Source organism: Sarcophilus harrisii, chromosome 1, assembly GCF_902635505.1.
Source record: "Sarcophilus harrisii chromosome 1, mSarHar1.11, whole genome shotgun sequence".
Taxonomy (NCBI): Eukaryota; Metazoa; Chordata; class Mammalia; order Dasyuromorphia; family Dasyuridae; genus Sarcophilus; species Sarcophilus harrisii.
In genome coordinates this window covers 620,109,709-620,128,348 of record NC_045426.1, presented here as the reverse complement: position 1 = coordinate 620,128,348, position 18,640 = coordinate 620,109,709, and the positions used below count along the sequence as shown (strand labels likewise).

At 33.5% G+C, this 18,640-nt stretch overlaps 1 protein-coding gene across 2 annotated transcripts in view; it reads left to right on the top strand.

Moving 5' to 3' along the window:
• ADCY8 (adenylate cyclase 8) overlaps positions 1-18,640 on the top strand; it is a 364,885-nt gene that overhangs the window by 213,198 nt on the left and 133,047 nt on the right. For both annotated transcript variants that reach the window (XM_031947205.1, XM_031947204.1), the window contains exons 6-7: positions 214-372; positions 8,709-8,979. In XM_031947205.1, the coding sequence (XP_031803065.1) occupies positions 214-372; positions 8,709-8,979 (430 nt within the window). The remainder of the gene's footprint in view (positions 1-213; positions 373-8,708; positions 8,980-18,640) is intronic.

The window sequence follows — 18,640 nt, the reverse complement described above, 5'->3', positions numbered from 1 at the left end:
TTCCCCTTTCTGAGTCTGTCTTTTCCAAGCATATCATCTATTCTGTGCAATCACCCTTGTCCAGACAAGAACACAGTGAAGATCAAGGTCAAATTTCTCATCATTGCTCATTTCCACACGTTTTCCAGCTCTCAAGCAGGGCTTTGGCAGCTCACAGATGTTTAAGAAGAGCTTCCCTTTCTAATGTGTGTATATGTTGACTTTTCTGAACAGGTATGTTAGGTCAAGGACAAAGCATGACATTGACATGCGCATAGGCATCCATTCTGGATCAGTGCTCTGTGGAGTGTTGGGTCTCCGGAAGTGGCAGTTTGATGTTTGGTCCTGGGACGTGGACATCGCGAATAAACTAGAATCAGGTGGAATCCCTGGGTAAGCTGTCTTATGAGCTTCACTAATGCTGTGATTTTTCTCCTTGTAATTCAAACATTCAAATCACATAGCCACAATTTGAAAAATTCTCTGATTTAGAGGGATACAATATAATAATTTAATATAATGATTGTTGACCCGATTTAACTTGAATGATCTGTGAGTAGAACTGGTCTCCCAAATACTAGAGAGTATAGAAATAATATGTTTAAAAAAATCAAATTTTAAGAGATCTTCATGTTTCTTAGAGTTTGGTGCTCAACTGTCAATTATCTTTTCAGACAATTAGCTCTGTGGTTCTGAGTTTATAGCTTAGACTTCTAGGTATTAGGTGAGAGCAAGGTGTTCTGGAGTAGTTTTACCTTTGACAAGATCAGTAAGTCATCAGTTCCTTCTCACAAACCTAGATTTCCACCCTGCTGAGTGTTCTTGACAGCCTGTTATAGCTGAATACATAAATCTCTCACCTTTTTAATTACCTGGAATATCCCATTCATTTTACCCAAAAATGGATTGGATCTAAAGTTATTTTTACCTATTTAGTTCATTTGACATGTACTATGTAAATAGAATATTTTCTTTTTTTGAACCAAAAAGCACCATCAGACAAGAAAATTATCTGAAAAATTGTATCTGAATGTTATTTCATGGTTCACTGGAATATGTGGAGCCATTAGATTTGTTTAAGCACTGACTGTTGTTTCAGATACAATGCTAATTAGTGAGGAACATTCAAACAAAACAGTCCCTGCCTTCAAGAGTCTACAATCTAATGAAATTTAAAAACTCATTCCTGAAGTGATGAGGAAAAGTTTTGAAACAATTTCTATCTTTGAGAAACAATCTGGCTTTTATTAGAGTTACCAGGTATGACATACTCACCTTTCTAGTATTGAAGTCTCACTCTAGAGGAAGTATCATATATATGAGTATTTTAGATCTATATTAAAGTGGCTTGTGAGAACCAACTGTTAAATTTTTAGTTTGGGCATTTATATTTTGAAATAAGCAAATACTATAAATCATAGCTGGATTTATTGTTTTGTTAATTGTCTAAATCAGGGATTAGCAAATTAAAGCCTAATCTAGTTTTTGTCCTATTTCTAGCCTGTGAACTGAGAATGATTAAAACACAATCAAGATACAAGTAATGGAGAACATAATTAATAATGCAGATTAAACTTGAAAGTGGGTTTTGTGTACTTTTCTTTTCAGAAGACAATTGTTAAATATTTATTAGCAAGCTACTTACATCAGGATTTGAGATAGGGAGATACAGCCACAATTGCTCACCAGCTGCCTTTCCACAAATAACTCAATAAAGGAACACACAAGAGATATCATTGTTAAAGGGTACTTGTTAAGATGTTCACCAGCTCTCTAAGGCTCTGATTAGTTTCCCCTAGCTCCATTGCTAATAAGGGAAGGAATCTGATATTTAATTGAGTTTCTGGATAATTAAAAATTGACCAGATATCCCCTTTTTTCATTTTGTTAAAATATCTTTGTCAACTACATTAGTCTACTTGACTACATATAAAACTAGATGGCAGAGCTGTTGGATATATTCCTGAGGAGACAAGATGACCTCTAGTCTGGAGATTAGATGATCCCTGGTCCAGCCCATACATTCTGATAGCCTAATTACAGAATCAGTACTTTTACTTGTTTTTTTGTTTTTTGTTTTTTGTTTTTTTGATGATTAAGAATTATACAATTCCTCTCTTTTATCATCATTCTCTACATCAACTCTCAGGTGTTGAAGATATGTAAGAACTGACCCTTAATTTTCATACAGCCCCTTTCCATTTACCTTGAGTGCCATTCCCTGGACCAGAGACTATATACTTCTTTCAAAACTCACATATCCAACATATCGAAATGGAGTTTTCAGAGTTCCACATTTTGTTACCTCTTCTTAGAAGAGATTATCAGGAATAGCTCATTTAGTCATGGTTGGAAGATAGAGTATTCTAGTTAATAAAGTCTTTGATCTGACAGCTGCCTTGTCAACCAAAGGAATTAAGATTGTAGAGGATTAGTATTGGTTTTATGGATGGCTTAAGAGAATCTGTCTTGTCACTTTCTAGCCAAATGGACAAGGCTCATAAATGACTGATATTCAGAAAATTGAATTACAATGAGATCCACTATACTAAGACCATAATGACGATAAGTTAGCATTTCAAATAATAGAATAAAGATTTTATAAATATAACTAAAAGCCAAGCATTTTGGATTGCACCACCTAGAGAATGCTAGTCATTGTAGAAGTGTTACTCTTTTGACTAATCTTGCTTTTCTTCTTGAACAACAACTTTAAAGATTATAAAACTGGATAAAAAATGGCAATATATGAAAATATTTTATCTTTGGGTTGTAAAATTTTCTCATATATGGATCAAGAAGAGAGAAGAAGAAGAGGGATTAAGATAAAGAACTTGCATTCTTTATTATTTATTATTTATTATTATTCATTCCTGAGCTTTAAGCTCAGGACATCAGTTTTTGTGGTTATCATATATATATATGTGTGTGTGTGTGTGTGTATGAATATATATTATGGCTGTTATTGGCTCATCCATTGCTAATGGGCACTATTTTAAGAATGGTAAAAATTTTGGAGTCAAGGTCCAGATCCATTTCAATTTATGGAATTTTGGGACATAGAACGTACATTGTGTTTTTAATAGAGGTTTCATGCCTGCCTTCCTCCCTTTAGAAGGAAGTAAAATGCAAAGAGAATAAAAGGGATGACATTCAGATTGACTAATTAACCAAATGCAGTCTATGTTGGACTTCATTTTACATTTTATTAGTGTTCCATTTACTTCTTGTAGATAACCAATAAATTATTTGCATTCATGGGAACTTAAATTCCAATTCAATTCATCTCCACAAATAGTTACTAAAGGCCAATTGTATGCCAAGGACTAAGAAAACAAAGACAAAATTAAGCAATTTTTGTCCTCAATAGATATGCAATCCAGAAGAAGGGATGAAATATGGACTTACAAAATCTTAATAAATATTTCATCTCTTGAGGACAGCAAAGAACAAATGAGTGACCTGAGAGGTTTCAGAAAGGAAGCAAAAGCTTCCTTCCTCTTGGACATGTCTTATACATCTTTTATTTCTTCATATTTCCCCTGCCTAGAACATCGTAGGCATTTAATAAATGCTCATTGAACTAAACTGCATTGAAATGAATTCTATTGAATAAATCATTCCACAAAATTCCAACTCAGTACAGCTCTATGGAAATGTATTACTATGCACAAAGACCTAGACTGAGAATAAAAAGCACAAACAGCTTCGGGAGATTTTTTTGTGGGAAGGAAAATGGAAGGAAGAGTAAAAATTGTTCATTAATTGAAAAAAATAATAAATTTACAATTAATGGCTTCTGTTTTTGATAACTAGCATTTATATAACCACTTAAAATTTTGCAAAGAGCTTAACAAAGATCATCTCACTTTATCCTCACAACAGCCTCGCAGGTAGGTGCTATTATTATTATTATTATTATTTTATAGATGAGGAACCTGATGCAGAGAGATTAAATGGTTCACTCATGATCACAAAGCTACTAAGTGTATGAGGCCAGATTTGAATTTCCTGACTTAAGTTCAGTGCTCTCTGCAGTGTCACCTCATTCAAATGTCATCAATAAATGGTGTTATTACAAAAGATACAAAAATTATAGAGAGCAGAATCCAAAAAAAGGGCCAACCCAGTCTGCTCATTCTTTCCTAAACATGCACTTTTTCCCCTCCCTATCTAAATCTAACTCCATTAAGAATTCTAACTTTGCCATTTTCTCCTTCCTGGTGAAATTTTACCTCATCTTTTGAAAAGGTCTGAACACTATTAATGAGGACATTTGAGTGAAGGGACAAGAAGATATATTTGAATTCAACTCTGACTATCTAGTACTAGAATAGGTTACCTCTGAAGAAAATGAGGACCCTTCCATTGGAAGAGGAATTCACCTAGAGTGAGTTCCCATACAAGGAAGATTTCTGTCTGGTACCTTCCTATCTAAATTAACTAGCTATTAATAAGATGCTAAGGTCAGTTGTTTCTAGGTTTCTGAAAGACAGATCACATTGATAGTGCTCCTTCTAATTTTTATACTCTCAAAAAAAAAAAAAGCTCTGGATACCTCATTATTGATTCTTCTTCCTCCTCTCATTGGTATGGGGATCCTTAACCTTTTTGTATCATGGATTCCTTTAGCACTCTAGTGAAGCCTTTGAACTCTACTTTGCTTAGAATTTTTTAAGGAATAGGAATTAGATAGATAGATAGAGATACATAGATATTTAGATATATAGATATATATAAATTATATACATGTATATCTCAAAGGAAATCAAAATGATGATCAAAGCTTTTTTTCTTCTAAAGAAAACTAGTCCACATTCTTTCCCTTCCCTCCTCCTCTTTTAGCTTTATTTTTCTTGAAGGTTTTTTTTTTTTTTTTATTAAGGTGAGAGATCTGTGTTTTCTTTTACAACTTTACTTTTATGGAAATGTTTTGTATAATTTTACATATGGTTTCTTAATGGGGGCGGGAATAAGAGAGAGGATTTAGAACTCAAGTTTTTTTTTTTTTAAATGTAAAAAATTATTTTAAATGAAACTGGAAAAAATATTGAATAAATAAATTAAATTGGACAAATTCCATTGAAATGTATCATGCCAAGGGTTGTAAGATGATATTATTATGATTACGTATCGTCCCTCAGAGTTTCCGATTTGGAAGCTTCCTCCAAAATCTATTTTCCTAACATCCTTCATGTGTACCCCCTTCTCTCCTCTGACAGTGCCTTGGTATAGGCCTTCATCACCCTATGCTTGGATTTTTGGAACGGCTTGATTTCTTTCTCAAGTCTCCCTGTTCTAGGCCATTCTTCATTCATCAATCTTTCTAAAGAGCAAGTCTGACCATGTTATCCCTTTTCCAATAAATTCCTATGGCTTCCTATCACCTCCAGGATCAAATATAAAAATTAATCATTGCTTATAAAGTCCTATTTATAACCTGTCCATTTTCTACCTTTCTATGTCTCACAACTTACTCCCCTTCACATGTTCTCAAACCTAGTTTTGCACTGACTGTTCCTCATGCTTGGAATGGTCTCCTTTCTCATCTCTACTCCTGGCTTCCCTGACTTGAAAAGCCATCTAAAACAGCCATTTTCTGAATGAATCTTCTTTAATACACACTGTGTAAGAAGTCATTGAAGAAGTCTCTTGCAACACATCACCTACTATCTCATGAAGCAACCTACCTAAGTTTTGGAGAACTTTGCTTGTTAGATAGCTTTCTATTATAGTGAATAAAAAATCTCTTGTACTTCACAGAAGTTGCAGAGTCCTCAAAACTACAAAGCCCACACCATGAATAATAAGAGACATATAGTAATTTGTTTTCAATACCCTTTACACATACCATTTAAGCTCCCCAACAACCCTGTGAGATATTTATTAAAGATATTAAAATCCTCATTTTATAGATGAAAAGATTGAGGCTCAATGAAATTAATCATTTTCTCATGGTCACATAACTAATGTGTCAGAGTTAAGATTTGAGCCTAGGATGAATTTTAAGTCTAGCTCATGGTCCTCTTTATCTTGCTGCTTCTTCCTCTAAAACATTAAGACAAATGGTCACTCAGCATATTCTTAAAGAGTTTCAGTGAGGGAACCCCCAAATTTCTTTGGCAGTCTATTCCATTCCATAGTGTGCCTGACACATAGTAAACACTTTAAAATGTTTCTTTCTTTCTTTTTCTTTCTTTCTTTCATCTATCTTCTTATACCTAAAATAAAATCTCTGACTTTCCACCTCAAAACCTTTTTCCTTCCAAGCCTGAGGCACCACTATATTCATGATGCCTTCCCTATTCATCCCAAATACATTCCTTCTTCAGATCTTTCCTAGCATTCATTTTTGTACCTCAGAGACTGTGATGTGCAACTTATAGTTAAACACAATTTTTATAATATAGCTAAAAATAGTCATTCAGGCTCTACTTGAATAATTTTAGTTACGAGAAACTTTGCTATATGATAAGGCATGAAATTCTAGTGCTTCTACAAATGAAGCCAAAAAGTGAGGTACAGAGCAGAGAGAGAAAGAGAGAGGTGGGGGGAGGGAGTGAGGGATGGAGAGAGAAAGAGAGAGAGAGAGAGAGAGAGAGAGAGAGAGAGAATGAGGGAGAGAGAAGGAGGGAGATAGAGGCAGACAGACAGACAGACAGACAGAGATGTATTATATCTACATGTGCCTATACATACCCTACACCCAGATCATTTCCCATTCCATTCAGAAGAATGTTGCTTAAAAATAGTCAGGATCTTTTACTAGAGACTTTAAGCTTGAAATTCTGATCTTGGGAATTTCAAACAGCATAATCTTAGAGCCTATGCTTTTATAGTAGTACCAGTAATGAAACTAAAAGCCTAAAACTAAGTCCTTATGAAAATAATTAAGTGGACACTGATTATAACTTCAGAAGAAGAGACTGTAATAAGTAAAGGTGAAGTTATCTTTTACCATGGAAATATAATATTGATTCAGAAGATGAAAATATTTCCCTGTGGAATGAACAGAGAAAATGCCAATCTTAATACCAAAAACTGACTGGCATGCCATTTTTATTTTCTTCATTAATTTCAAAGAATGTCATACTTTTTATAAACATAGATGGTTCATTTTTCAGGCTTCTTTCCCCATGAGAAGAATTAAACCCCTCAATATTAAATAAGAGTTCTATTTTGGGCACAGATCTCATAATGTAGAATGGGGCATTATCTTCATAGAATGCCCTAAGACTGTGTTAACTAACAGAACAAGCAATAAATCAATACATTTTTAAAGCCCCTACACTTTCTTAAGTCTAGACAATCAAAAAATCAATGTCAAGTCATAATTTGTAGCATTTGCTGATTTCTAAAATGCTTATACTATATGCTTATACTAAAATTTCCCCATTGACATCATGAGCAGGAGGTTCTAGCAGACTATTGCATACATATACAATATATTCATATACAATAATGCACATATATACAACAAAGAGACAGTAGCAGTTGGAAGAAGGTAAAATGTGTCAAATTCCAACATACTAACAAAATCTATCATCGTAATTAATTGTACTTTTTCTATACATTTTTAAGAAATTCTTAACCAAATTCAATTTCTAAAGATTTTTATTCCAATTATGTCCTTGTAATTCACTGTTATCTATGGATGCTTGCTGGTAGAGTGTAGGATACACCAAATTTCTAAATGTGTATTCTTATCGGATTCTTTGTTTAAGGGCACATGTTACTTCATCATGATGCTTTCACCTTCTGTTACAAGGATTTCATTTAATTGGCTAGCATGGAGGGCACCAGAGTAATTGCAGCAGAGATCAAAAGAGGAAGAGGCTTGGTGAGAAAGGGGAGGTAGTACCATCAATAGAATGTTCAGATCATATAGAAAATGTTCTTTCAGGAAATAATAAATTAAATCAACAAACTTATCAGATGCTTTCTATAAGCACAAAACTTTGCCAGACATTGTGGCAACACAGAAATATATAACAAGGTATATTCCCTTGTGTATCTATTTTCTAGATGAGGAGACAAGATATAAGAATGTAAAAGTTTAAATCATAGTAAGAACATACTCAAATAATGGTACAACAAAGTGGTTAGATAAGTTGCACAATTATTGACCCAGTTTATTTTACAGATAAATTTCATTCAAAGTGATATATAGAAAAAAATCCTACAATAGACAACATAGTCTAATTCTACAGAAAAATCATTTCAACTATACATCAAATTTTAGAAGCCTTCAGGTAGAAGTCACTTACATATTAGTTTGGACCTGAAATTAAATGGATTAAGGCAATACATTGAATAGGGTTGTGATATTGGTGTTAGGAAGACCTAAATTCAAATCTGCCCTCATATACTGGTTATGTGATTCTATGCGAGTGATTTAATCTCTGATAGTTTCAGTTTCCTTATCTGCAAAATGGGGAGAATAATGGCACCTACCTCCCAGGGATGCTGTAAAAGCAAAATGAGATCCTATTTATAAACTGCTGTAATGCTCAAAGTACCATGTAAATATTGGCTATTATCATTTCAGGAAGACTGGTATTATACAAAAAAATGAGTGCCTACATTGTACCCCATATTCAATGTAAATGATGTATTTGAGTGGGAAAGTAACAACAATGTAAATTGTGGGCAAAGATAATATTCCTGCTGAGTGGGGACAAGAGAGCACTTATTTAGAATGTTCACTGACTAATGTTTTGTACATGCAGGAGGATTCACATCTCCAAAGCAACACTGGACTGCCTCAATGGTGATTATAATGTTGAAGAGGGACATGGTAAAGAAAGAAATGAATTCTTGAGGAAACATAACATAGAGACCTATTTAATAAAACAGCCAGAGGAAAGTCTTCTGACTTTGCCTGAAGACATTGTAAAGGAGTCGGTCAGCTCCTCAGATAGGAGAAACAGTGGGGCCACATTTACAGAAGGATCCTGGAGCCCTGAACTCCCATTTGATAACATTGTGGGAAAACAGAATGTAAGTCAAACTTTCCTTAGTCATTATCTATAAAAGCATGCTTGAATGCATCTCAGTAATGAAGACTCAGAGGAAACAAATTCATCTTTACCCTTTTCTCCAACATGCTTATTACTTCAAATGATTAAACACATGTCTTTAGGAAAGAATTAACCTTTGTATCAGTTTCAAGAAATGAAGTGTTATAGAAATTTGTTTTGTTATATTTTCCCCTTTCATTTCTTTTTGAGCTGAACTTAAACTTCAATACTATTTGATGTGATGCCATATTTTAAATATGTAATACATATACATGTGCATATATATGTATATATATACATATGCATATATATGTATATATATATGCATATATACATGTGCATATATATACACACACACATATATATATATATATATATGTTTTAGATATGTCATTCCATAATTATGTTAAAGGGTAGAATTAATATTATTACATTGGCAAAGAAAAAGTCCCAGTTTGGGAGAGTTTTAGGTGGCTAACATGGTGAAATTCTGGAGGTTTTTTTTATTTTTTTTTATTTTATTTCAAGGTCAGGAGATAATTGTTTGCTGTGTGGGGGGAAAAAAAACTGAGAGTGATGCATGAGGTTTCAGGAATAATATATATTTTCTAGCATAGCCTCATTATTCTTTGCCTCTTGTATGCTTTCAAAAAAAGAAAAAGCAAAGTCAGAACTATGGTAATGGTTCCCTGACAAGCAGTTTCTGAAATCTTGGCTAGCCAAGAGCAATCTGGAAATGATAATTGATAAATGAAAAGAAGAAATGAAATCAGGATGCTTTAAAAAAACATTATGAGTTAAAATGAGAAAAAGAAAAACATCCTGGATTTGAATAATTTTCCTTGTTGCAGAGCTGTGAAATCTGCTTGTCTAGAGAAATTTAACATGGAAAAACACTAAAGATTGTTACTTCTTTTCTATATCTAAAAGACTGATAGGACACAATGAGACAAGACAAGGCTAAACATCTTTACATTTGTGTGGAAAATATCAGTGCTGACGTAATGTATATTTCAAGCTTAACTTGCAGAAGCTATTGGTTGAATTTGGCCAAAATGCAGTTTTTATACTCTATCAGTTTCTTGGGATATTTTTGTTCTTCTCCAGAATATCTAAGTCCTCAATATATCCTCCTCTGTTTTCTTTAAAAGGTATTTTCTGTCCCTCCTTGAAGCTATATATGGCACATTTTTACTTGGTGCCTGAATGTTTTGTTGGTTTTTTTGTTTTGTTTTGTTTTGTTTTGTTTTGTTTTGTTTTGTTTTATGAGACAATACAAATGTGATTGTGTGTTCATGACTTGCTAACAGAAATCTCTCCCAAAGTTCTTTGCAAACTGTTACCTAAAGTATGAATGTTGATTATTTAGTGAAGACAAAGTCTATGTTTTGCTCTAAATTATTATTTCTAAAACTATTTTTCCTTAATTTTTAAGATTTGAGACTTTTGTTTACACACACACACACACACACACACGCAAAAAAAAATCAATTATATCATCTCAACATTTCATTGTATTTTAGCTAAACTTAGCATTAACAATGAGGAGCAAAAATGGAGATAGAAGGTAGAGAATGATTTGCTTTATTCCAAAAGTTAATTTTCTTTAGGTTTGAACACACACATTAACATACATAGCAAAACAAAACATTATTTTCATTTACTTCCTTGATCTTGCCTTTCCAAATTATTTTTAGCATAATAATTCAACTTATTTTGAAATCTCCACACTTTAAAGAAGAAGTAACCATCCATTTAACAATAACAAAATCTTGAAAATTACTGGGGACATTCTGACTGTCATAAGATTAGGTTAATAGTCAGGAGTTCAGGTAGTTCATTCATGATGACTTAGGTGTGAGTTCAGTAAGTTTGAACTGTAACAAAAAGAAAATAAAGTATAGCATGATTTAGTCTACACAGTGCCAAAATCCTTACTGAATTCACTCAAAAACCCAGTCAATCCAAAAAGTTGGAATCACCTGTATAAAATATTCAGATGATGATACATTGGTGTTGGCTGTTGTTGTTTTTTTTCCCCCAATCTGGATTGACCAGTTGTTTTAAACTCTTGTTGGATCAGTTTATGTTATATAGAATCATTGAAGTAAGAATATATAGATGGATGAATAATGAGAGAAAGCCCATTTGTTAAGTAAAATATGCTAACTACATATAGTGGAAGTGTCATTAATAAGCTGAGGAGTGACAAGGTTAGTGAAGACCTGTTAGATCCCACCATTTATTGATTAATTGAAGAAATTGGATGCTTGAAAATGAGACATAGGAAGGACATGATAAGTATTTGAAGGACTGCCTTTTAGAAGAGGGTTTAGATTTGTACCTGATATTAGAAGGAAGGAAGTTCAGTGGGTGAAAGTTGCAAAGCATCAAATTTAGGCTTGATGTTAGGGGGGAAAAAAACTTCCTAATGTTTAGAGAAATTCAAAAGTAAATTGGACCTTTATTTGTTGGGAGGGAGAGAAGGGAGGGAGAAAGTAATGAAAGAAGAGGAAGAAAGAAAGGGAAGGAAGGAAACAAAAAGGAAAAGAGAGGAAAAGAAAATAGAAAGATAGGAGAGACAAAAAGAGGGAGGGAAAGAGAGAAGGAGGGAGGGAGGGGAGAAGACAGAGAGTGAGTGTTACATTTTTAAAGAAAAACTGCCTTTCAGAGACAATGGCCACTGGCCTACACATACAATTCCAGGTTCATATACAATGTGTGTGTGTGTGTGTGTGTGTGTGTGTGTGTGTGTTGTGTGTGTGTAGTTAAAAGAGCAAAAAACAAAACAGTATCTTAAATAGTAACAGATCACTTGATAGCCATCTTCAAGTAGCTGAAGAGCTGTTATCTGGAAGAACATTTAAACCACGCCCCCCCATTCCAAAATCCTGCCTGCTCTTATTAGCTACTTAAAAGTAGAGAAGTGGGAAAATGGGACAGCACAGGACAGTTTTGTTTTGTTTTTTTTCTCTTCAGCTTCTTGCAAACTTTTATGATGCTACTAGCTCTTTAATCCCCACGACTTTTCAGACAACTCAAGAAAAGTTTCAAGGGTTCGCCAATCTAATGATATCATATCCACCATGCAAATTGAGGTCACAAGCTCTAGCTCTTTCCTATCCTCTAGGTTTCACCATATACCCAATCTCAGGCTTTTCCTTCTATTATTTCTCTTTATTGTTCTTGGGACTTTCTTGTTCTATCCAACTATTAGAGAAAATACTTAAAAATAATATTTTAACTGAAAACAGATAAACTATCATAAACAACTTTGAAAACTTTAAGTTATTCAAATATTTTTCCATCTATATATATATATATATATATATATATATATATATATATATATCTTTCAGGAAGTCTCAAGTATTCTTCTTAGTCACTCAAAATTGTGGAAGAAAAGTAGACTCATGACTGAGCACTGTATAGGCTTCATTTCTGTAACACATAATCATGCAATAATTTTGATCTTACTCAGACCATCATCATCATCATCATCATTATCATTACTATAATATTACATTTCTATGTACAATTTACTTGTAAGAGAACTCCTTTAAATATGGATTTACAAACCTAAGGAGATAACCACATACAGTCATATTAGATTGTCATTCTTATTACCTATTTTACCTAATTATATATTTAAGGTAAATATTTTTCTACTTTAAACTCAAGTAAGATGGTACATCTAATGCAAAACCAGGCGATTGTACTTTGACCAGGAAAAGATATATAGTCCAAGTAACAACAAATAGAGTGTCTAAAACTGAAATGAGTGCATAGGATGCTGAGGGAAACTAGAGACCATAAAATACAAAGATTGTATAGCTTAAAGAAATGATGGACAGCAAGCTGGGAAGAATAGAAAGGAATTTGATAACCTTCCTCAAATATCTGACAATCTGATACCAGAAAAAGCATTTGAGCTTGCTCTTGCTCTACCAGTCAATATAGAAATATATCATAGAAAATTTATAAAAAGTATAGAAACAAAGTTAAGATTGATAAAAGAAATAATTTTCCTAATAAAAAGAACTTCACTAAAGTAGAATGGACCATGGCCCTATTGGAGTAAAATTCTCCCAATATTAGGGAAGTAGGTGGCTTAGTGAATAAACCACTGGACCTAGAATCAAGACCTGAATTCAGATCTTATCTCAAATGCTTATTAACTATGTGGCTGTAGGCAAATCATTTCATCTCTGTTTCTGTTTTCTCAAGTTAGCAGATGGCACAAATTGTAGTATCTATCTCCCAAGGGTTTTTTGAGGATTAAAAGAAGTAATAAAGCCCCTGAAACATAGTGAACACTATATAGAAATACTTATTCCTCCCTTCTTTCTTCCTCTTGCAGAGGTTGGATAATCACTTCTCAGAAAAGTTATAGAAGGACTTGTCATGCATTCATAGATTGGACCAACTTGCTCAACTTTAACATCCTGTGATTATATGATTGTCATATCATTCTGGACAGGTTGAGATGCAATTGGGAAATTAAAAAACTTAATGGATTTTAGACAAATAATTATTATGATATCAGAATTTTTCCCTGGGAAATATTTTTAGTGGAGGATGACAACTTACTAAAGCAGTGGTATTCAGTTCAATGGATCACCACTGGCCAGATATTGATTTTGAAAACCACAAATCAGCCTTATCTATGTTTTATTATGTTTTTTATTTATTTTCTTAAATATTTCTCAATTACAGTTTAATCTGATTCTGTCAAGGGAGTTTAAGTGGAGTTTGGGCTAGAGTATAATGAAAAACTTTCAAAGATATCTCACAATATGTGTGCTAAGCCTTTAGAAAATAATAAAAGTTGTTATTCTTCCTTATGAAAAGCTGACACCTGCACCAAGACTCAGGATTTCTTTCCTAGAAATGGCATAGTGTTTCTGTTACAGAGCTTTGTATAAAGAGAAAAATAAATAAATTGAACTATCTTGCCTACTTCCAGTCTGCTAATGCCTGACCTAACTTGTAATTTGGCCCACATTGTTTTCCTCTCCATCATATTTACCATTCAGACAAGTGCTATGGAGTGTTAAAAACCCACCTGTGACTGAGTAATATCCTAAGATTAGAAAAATTGCTTCACATACATACGGTCTAAAGGGATCAACTGATGTGGCAAACACTAAAATGGGGCAGAAGGTGGAATGAAGAAGATTAATAGATAGAGAAGAAATTTGTGAAGAGGAGAAAAAAGAGTAGGACTTTAAAAAAGTCCTAAAGAGAATTTTCATTCTCTTTTAAAGCTGTCATCACTATTTCCATGAGGAAAAAAAGATCTGTTAATCTCCCTTCCTGATAATTGTATCGTTGATGTACAGGAGGCCCATTTGGTAATTCAGTGTTTCCCAAACCAATCTGAGCACAGAAAATTTAGGTAAGCACTTTACAAATTTTAAAGCATTGTAGAATGTTATTATTATTATTATCAACAGTCTGCAGAACGTTAAATATAAAAGAATAATAACAGAATAACAATTTGACCCAGGACTATTTAAAGCTGAACACTAATAAAATATGAGAATTTGATTTTTAAAAAATAATAGTCATATTAATTATTAATATCTAATAATAATGATAGTTGTGATGACAAATTTCTAAGAAGCTTTTTGAAGATTATTAAAATGTGGGATACTATCAAAAGGAAGAATAGTCAGGACAGGGAATAATTATTTATATAACATCTATTATAAACCAGGCCCTATGCTAAGTTCATTTTTTAAAACAAATAATCTCACATTGAATCCTTACAACAATACTTCAAGGTAGATGGTAATATTATTATCCCTATCTTAAAGTTGAGGAAACTGAGGCAAACAGAGGTTAACTGACTACTCCAAGGTCACATAGCTAGCAAATAGAATTTGAATTCACTTCTTCTTGATTCTACGCCTTAAACTCTACCTACTATGCTACCAGCAGCTTCTTTCTCTAGTTGAGGAATTTTTGAAGCAAAAATAAAGAAAATTAAGCCTATTTTTATGTTCACTAAATGCCATATGTGATAAGCATTTTATATATGCATTATTTTATTTTTATTATTTTGAAAGGAAAATAATAACCAATATCAAAATTCTCTGAGTACTCTGGACTTTTGAATCCTCATCATCTAAATGCCAGTTTTGGAGGTACTACACTTTTGAGTTGTAAATTGTAATAGAGAGAACTCTGGGCTGGAAATTATAAGATTTGGATTCTCATCCAAGCTGTGCCAGTAATTAACTCCCTGACTTGTAGCCAGTTATTTGTCCTTGGTAGGCCTTATTCTTTCTCTCTTAAAAATACCCCAAACAAATTGGTTTCTGAGTTCTCTAAGTCCATATCTCCTGCCATCAGTTCTCTAATTCTACTTGAATGGTAGGGGAACTCCAAATGGTAGGGGTATTTAGTGATAGACCTTGATGATATATAGATGCATTAATCTCCGTCACATTCTGCCACTCTGAATGTTGCTTCTTGATGGCTATGCAAGAACCAATATCACACACCATTTGCAATATCTAGTCTTTATCTCACTTAAGAATTGTCTTAAGATGATTCTGAAGATCACCTAGCAGGATAAGATACCAGACACTGAGATCCTTTTGCAAAGTAAACTACTACCCTGCTTTCAAACACTACTACCGAGAGCACATCTCTCTTGAACTGGTCATATTCTTTGAACGCTAAATGTATGCTTTCCAAAAAGACTGTTTTATTGGAGAACTCACACAGGGCAAGCAAACATGTGGTGGGCAGAAAAAGTGATACAAGAACCCTCTCAAGATCTCTATTAAGACATTTAGAATTAATTGTATGACATGGGAGACCCTGACCCAGGACCACCCAGCTTAGTGTGCCCTTATCAGAGAAGATGCTGTCCTCTGTGAGCAAAACAGAATTGAATTAGCTCAGGAGAAATGTGAGATGTACAAAGTTAGAGAGACCACTCCAAATGTCCATATTGACTCTGTGCCATTCTCGTGGCAGAACATTCAGAGCTCATATTGGTCTGATCAGCCAGAGTCAGATACATTGTAACTTAACTCTAACAGAGCAATGCCATTTTGGTTCTCTTCAGGAAGGAAGGACAAACAACTAAATAACCAACTGAAAAAACAACTATGCCATATTATAACTTTTTCTTTTTTAATGATGCAAAGAATTAGCATATATCCCTATGTTAATTCTGGAAATACATTTTAAGCTTTGGGGAAAACAAGACTATATCCTTCACGTTAGGCAACCTAATTCCCACAATCTCATCTATCTCAAAAAAAAAAAAAGAATGTAGGGCTATATGTGTAAATAATATTTAGCATTTTTTAAAGGTTTTCAAAATAAACCAGAAGTCCAATTTCTATATAAGTAGCATTTAAATGGTGCTTTAGGGTTTGAAAATCATCTCATAAATATAAACTCATTTTTTTTTCCTCACAAACACCCTGGGAGGTAGATGTTATTATTATAATATCTTTTATAAATAAGGAAACTAAGGTAGGCAGAGGGTAAGTTACTTACCCAAGATGACACCCTTAGTTAGTATTTAAAGATTGGATTTGAACTTGTCTTCCTAAGCCCAGTCTAAGCCCTTTATCCAATGTACTACCCAGCAACTTAATGTTCAAGGCTTCTAATTATTAGCCAGTGTTTCCAAATTTATCATAAAGAATGATTGTTGATGGTAGATTTCTCCCTCAGAATTCTACAGAACACCAATTTTGCTCTTTCATTAATATCTGGAATAAAAGGCATTATGTCTGTCTGATGAGGAAATGCTATTCCAGGCAAACCCAGCTAATATTTGAATTCAGTTTATTTTTTTATAAAATGTAGGGAATCAAAGACTTTTAAAAAAAGGACCATTTCTAAATTCAAAAAAACTCTTGTTATGGTAGGAAAAACTATAAATTTGATGTTGATTAGACAAGACAGCTGTAGACTCCTGGTCTGGAACCTAGAATACTTTGTTCAGAAATTTCCCTGAAGTAAATCTTAAATCTTTCTATAACATTTTTCCTGCTGACACTAAAAACCCCAGGGATAATGTTAGTTCTGACTCAAAAGATAACTTTCCACTTAACAGATTTCAGCCAGGAAACAGTCATTAAAGGTACTCTGCTTTTTTCACTTTGTTCCAAAATTTAAGTGGGTTTGAAGCCTTTCCCTGGAGTTCTGAGTGGATTACATCAGATAATTCAATCTGTTAATAGTCAATAATATTCTTTGCCCTTTCCAAGTCTCCACTGTAAAGGAAAAGGTTGAGGGGACAAAAATAAATATATTTTTCAGACTATTTTGGCATATAAATGTACATAGAAGCCAATTTAACAGCAACTACACAGCTTGCAAGCAATGTTTATACAAAATCCACCGAACTTGCTGAAAACTCAAGTCACTGTCAACAATTACAAACAATAAATTTGAACTCCCATTTCTCCAACCTGAGAAATTTTTTGAGAATTTTAGAAAGGAAACTGAAAATGTGTTAATTAACCAGTTAACATAGGCAAAGGTTTGAAAACCTTCAGTTGAAGGGAGTAATTCAATAAAAAAAAATAGGGGAAAGGAAAAAATCAAGCATTTCTTCCTAAAAAGCTACTTTTACCTTAAAATGCTGTAGGGAAGGAGGAGTGATTGAAATTTTAAGAATGAAATAGAAAAAGTTTACATTTCATGATTTACTTATCATCAACACCTTTTACTCCCCCAAATGATTTGTGAAGAAGATATAAAAATTTATATTAAATTAATTAGAATAGTTATTACAGCTCCTGGTTCCAGTACTAGAAACCAATACTACAGCTATTCACATTAAGACTAGATTGTTACACTAAGGATAGGCTGCCTCTGTTCTACCTTTGACCTATACTTACTGGCTCAATCTGGGTAAGTTTATTTTTCAATGACATCAGGCAATTTTCTAGAAGTTTCAGAGTAAGTAATGAATAATCCTTGTCCTCAAGAAGCCTGCATCAACATCTTGCAGACATATATATATATGTGTGTGAATAGATAAATAAATACATACGTACATACATATTTATAGAGAAAGATGTATAGGTGCATTAGAGTTCAATGCCCTAGCAGTTAGAAACACCAAGAAAGTCCTCCTGGAGAAAGAAGCTCTTGAATTGAGTCTTAAAAGAAGCTATGAACTTTAAGCGACATATATTTTGGTAGGAAGACCTTTCAGGCATGGGGGATTCCAATAAAAAGCCATGGAAAGAAGCAGTTGAAAGAGGGCTCAGAAAAGAAATCAATTAGACCAATTTCCATGCAGCAAAAAATTGTATTTGCTGAGTTTAGGGATGGGAGGACTCTATTCCACTATTTTCTCCCCAAGCTCATAGTATAGGTGAAGCAGCCGAAGAGTCAGGAAGGCTTCTGTTCAAATCATGCTCTTTGTATTCTGATTGTGTGCCCGGCAAGTTGCTTAGCCTTTATATGCTAGGTTACTCTCTAAGATAGAAGCTGCAGAAACTTGCGTTGTCTTGAAATAGCATAGGGACTTTCTTCACTCATCATCATTCAAATCACAAGTCTTATCCTATTCTTTTCTAACACTTAGTGCTCTGTGTATTTAATTGACATTATGAATGGCAGGAGATACAGAAGAAATAATAATAATAATAATGCAC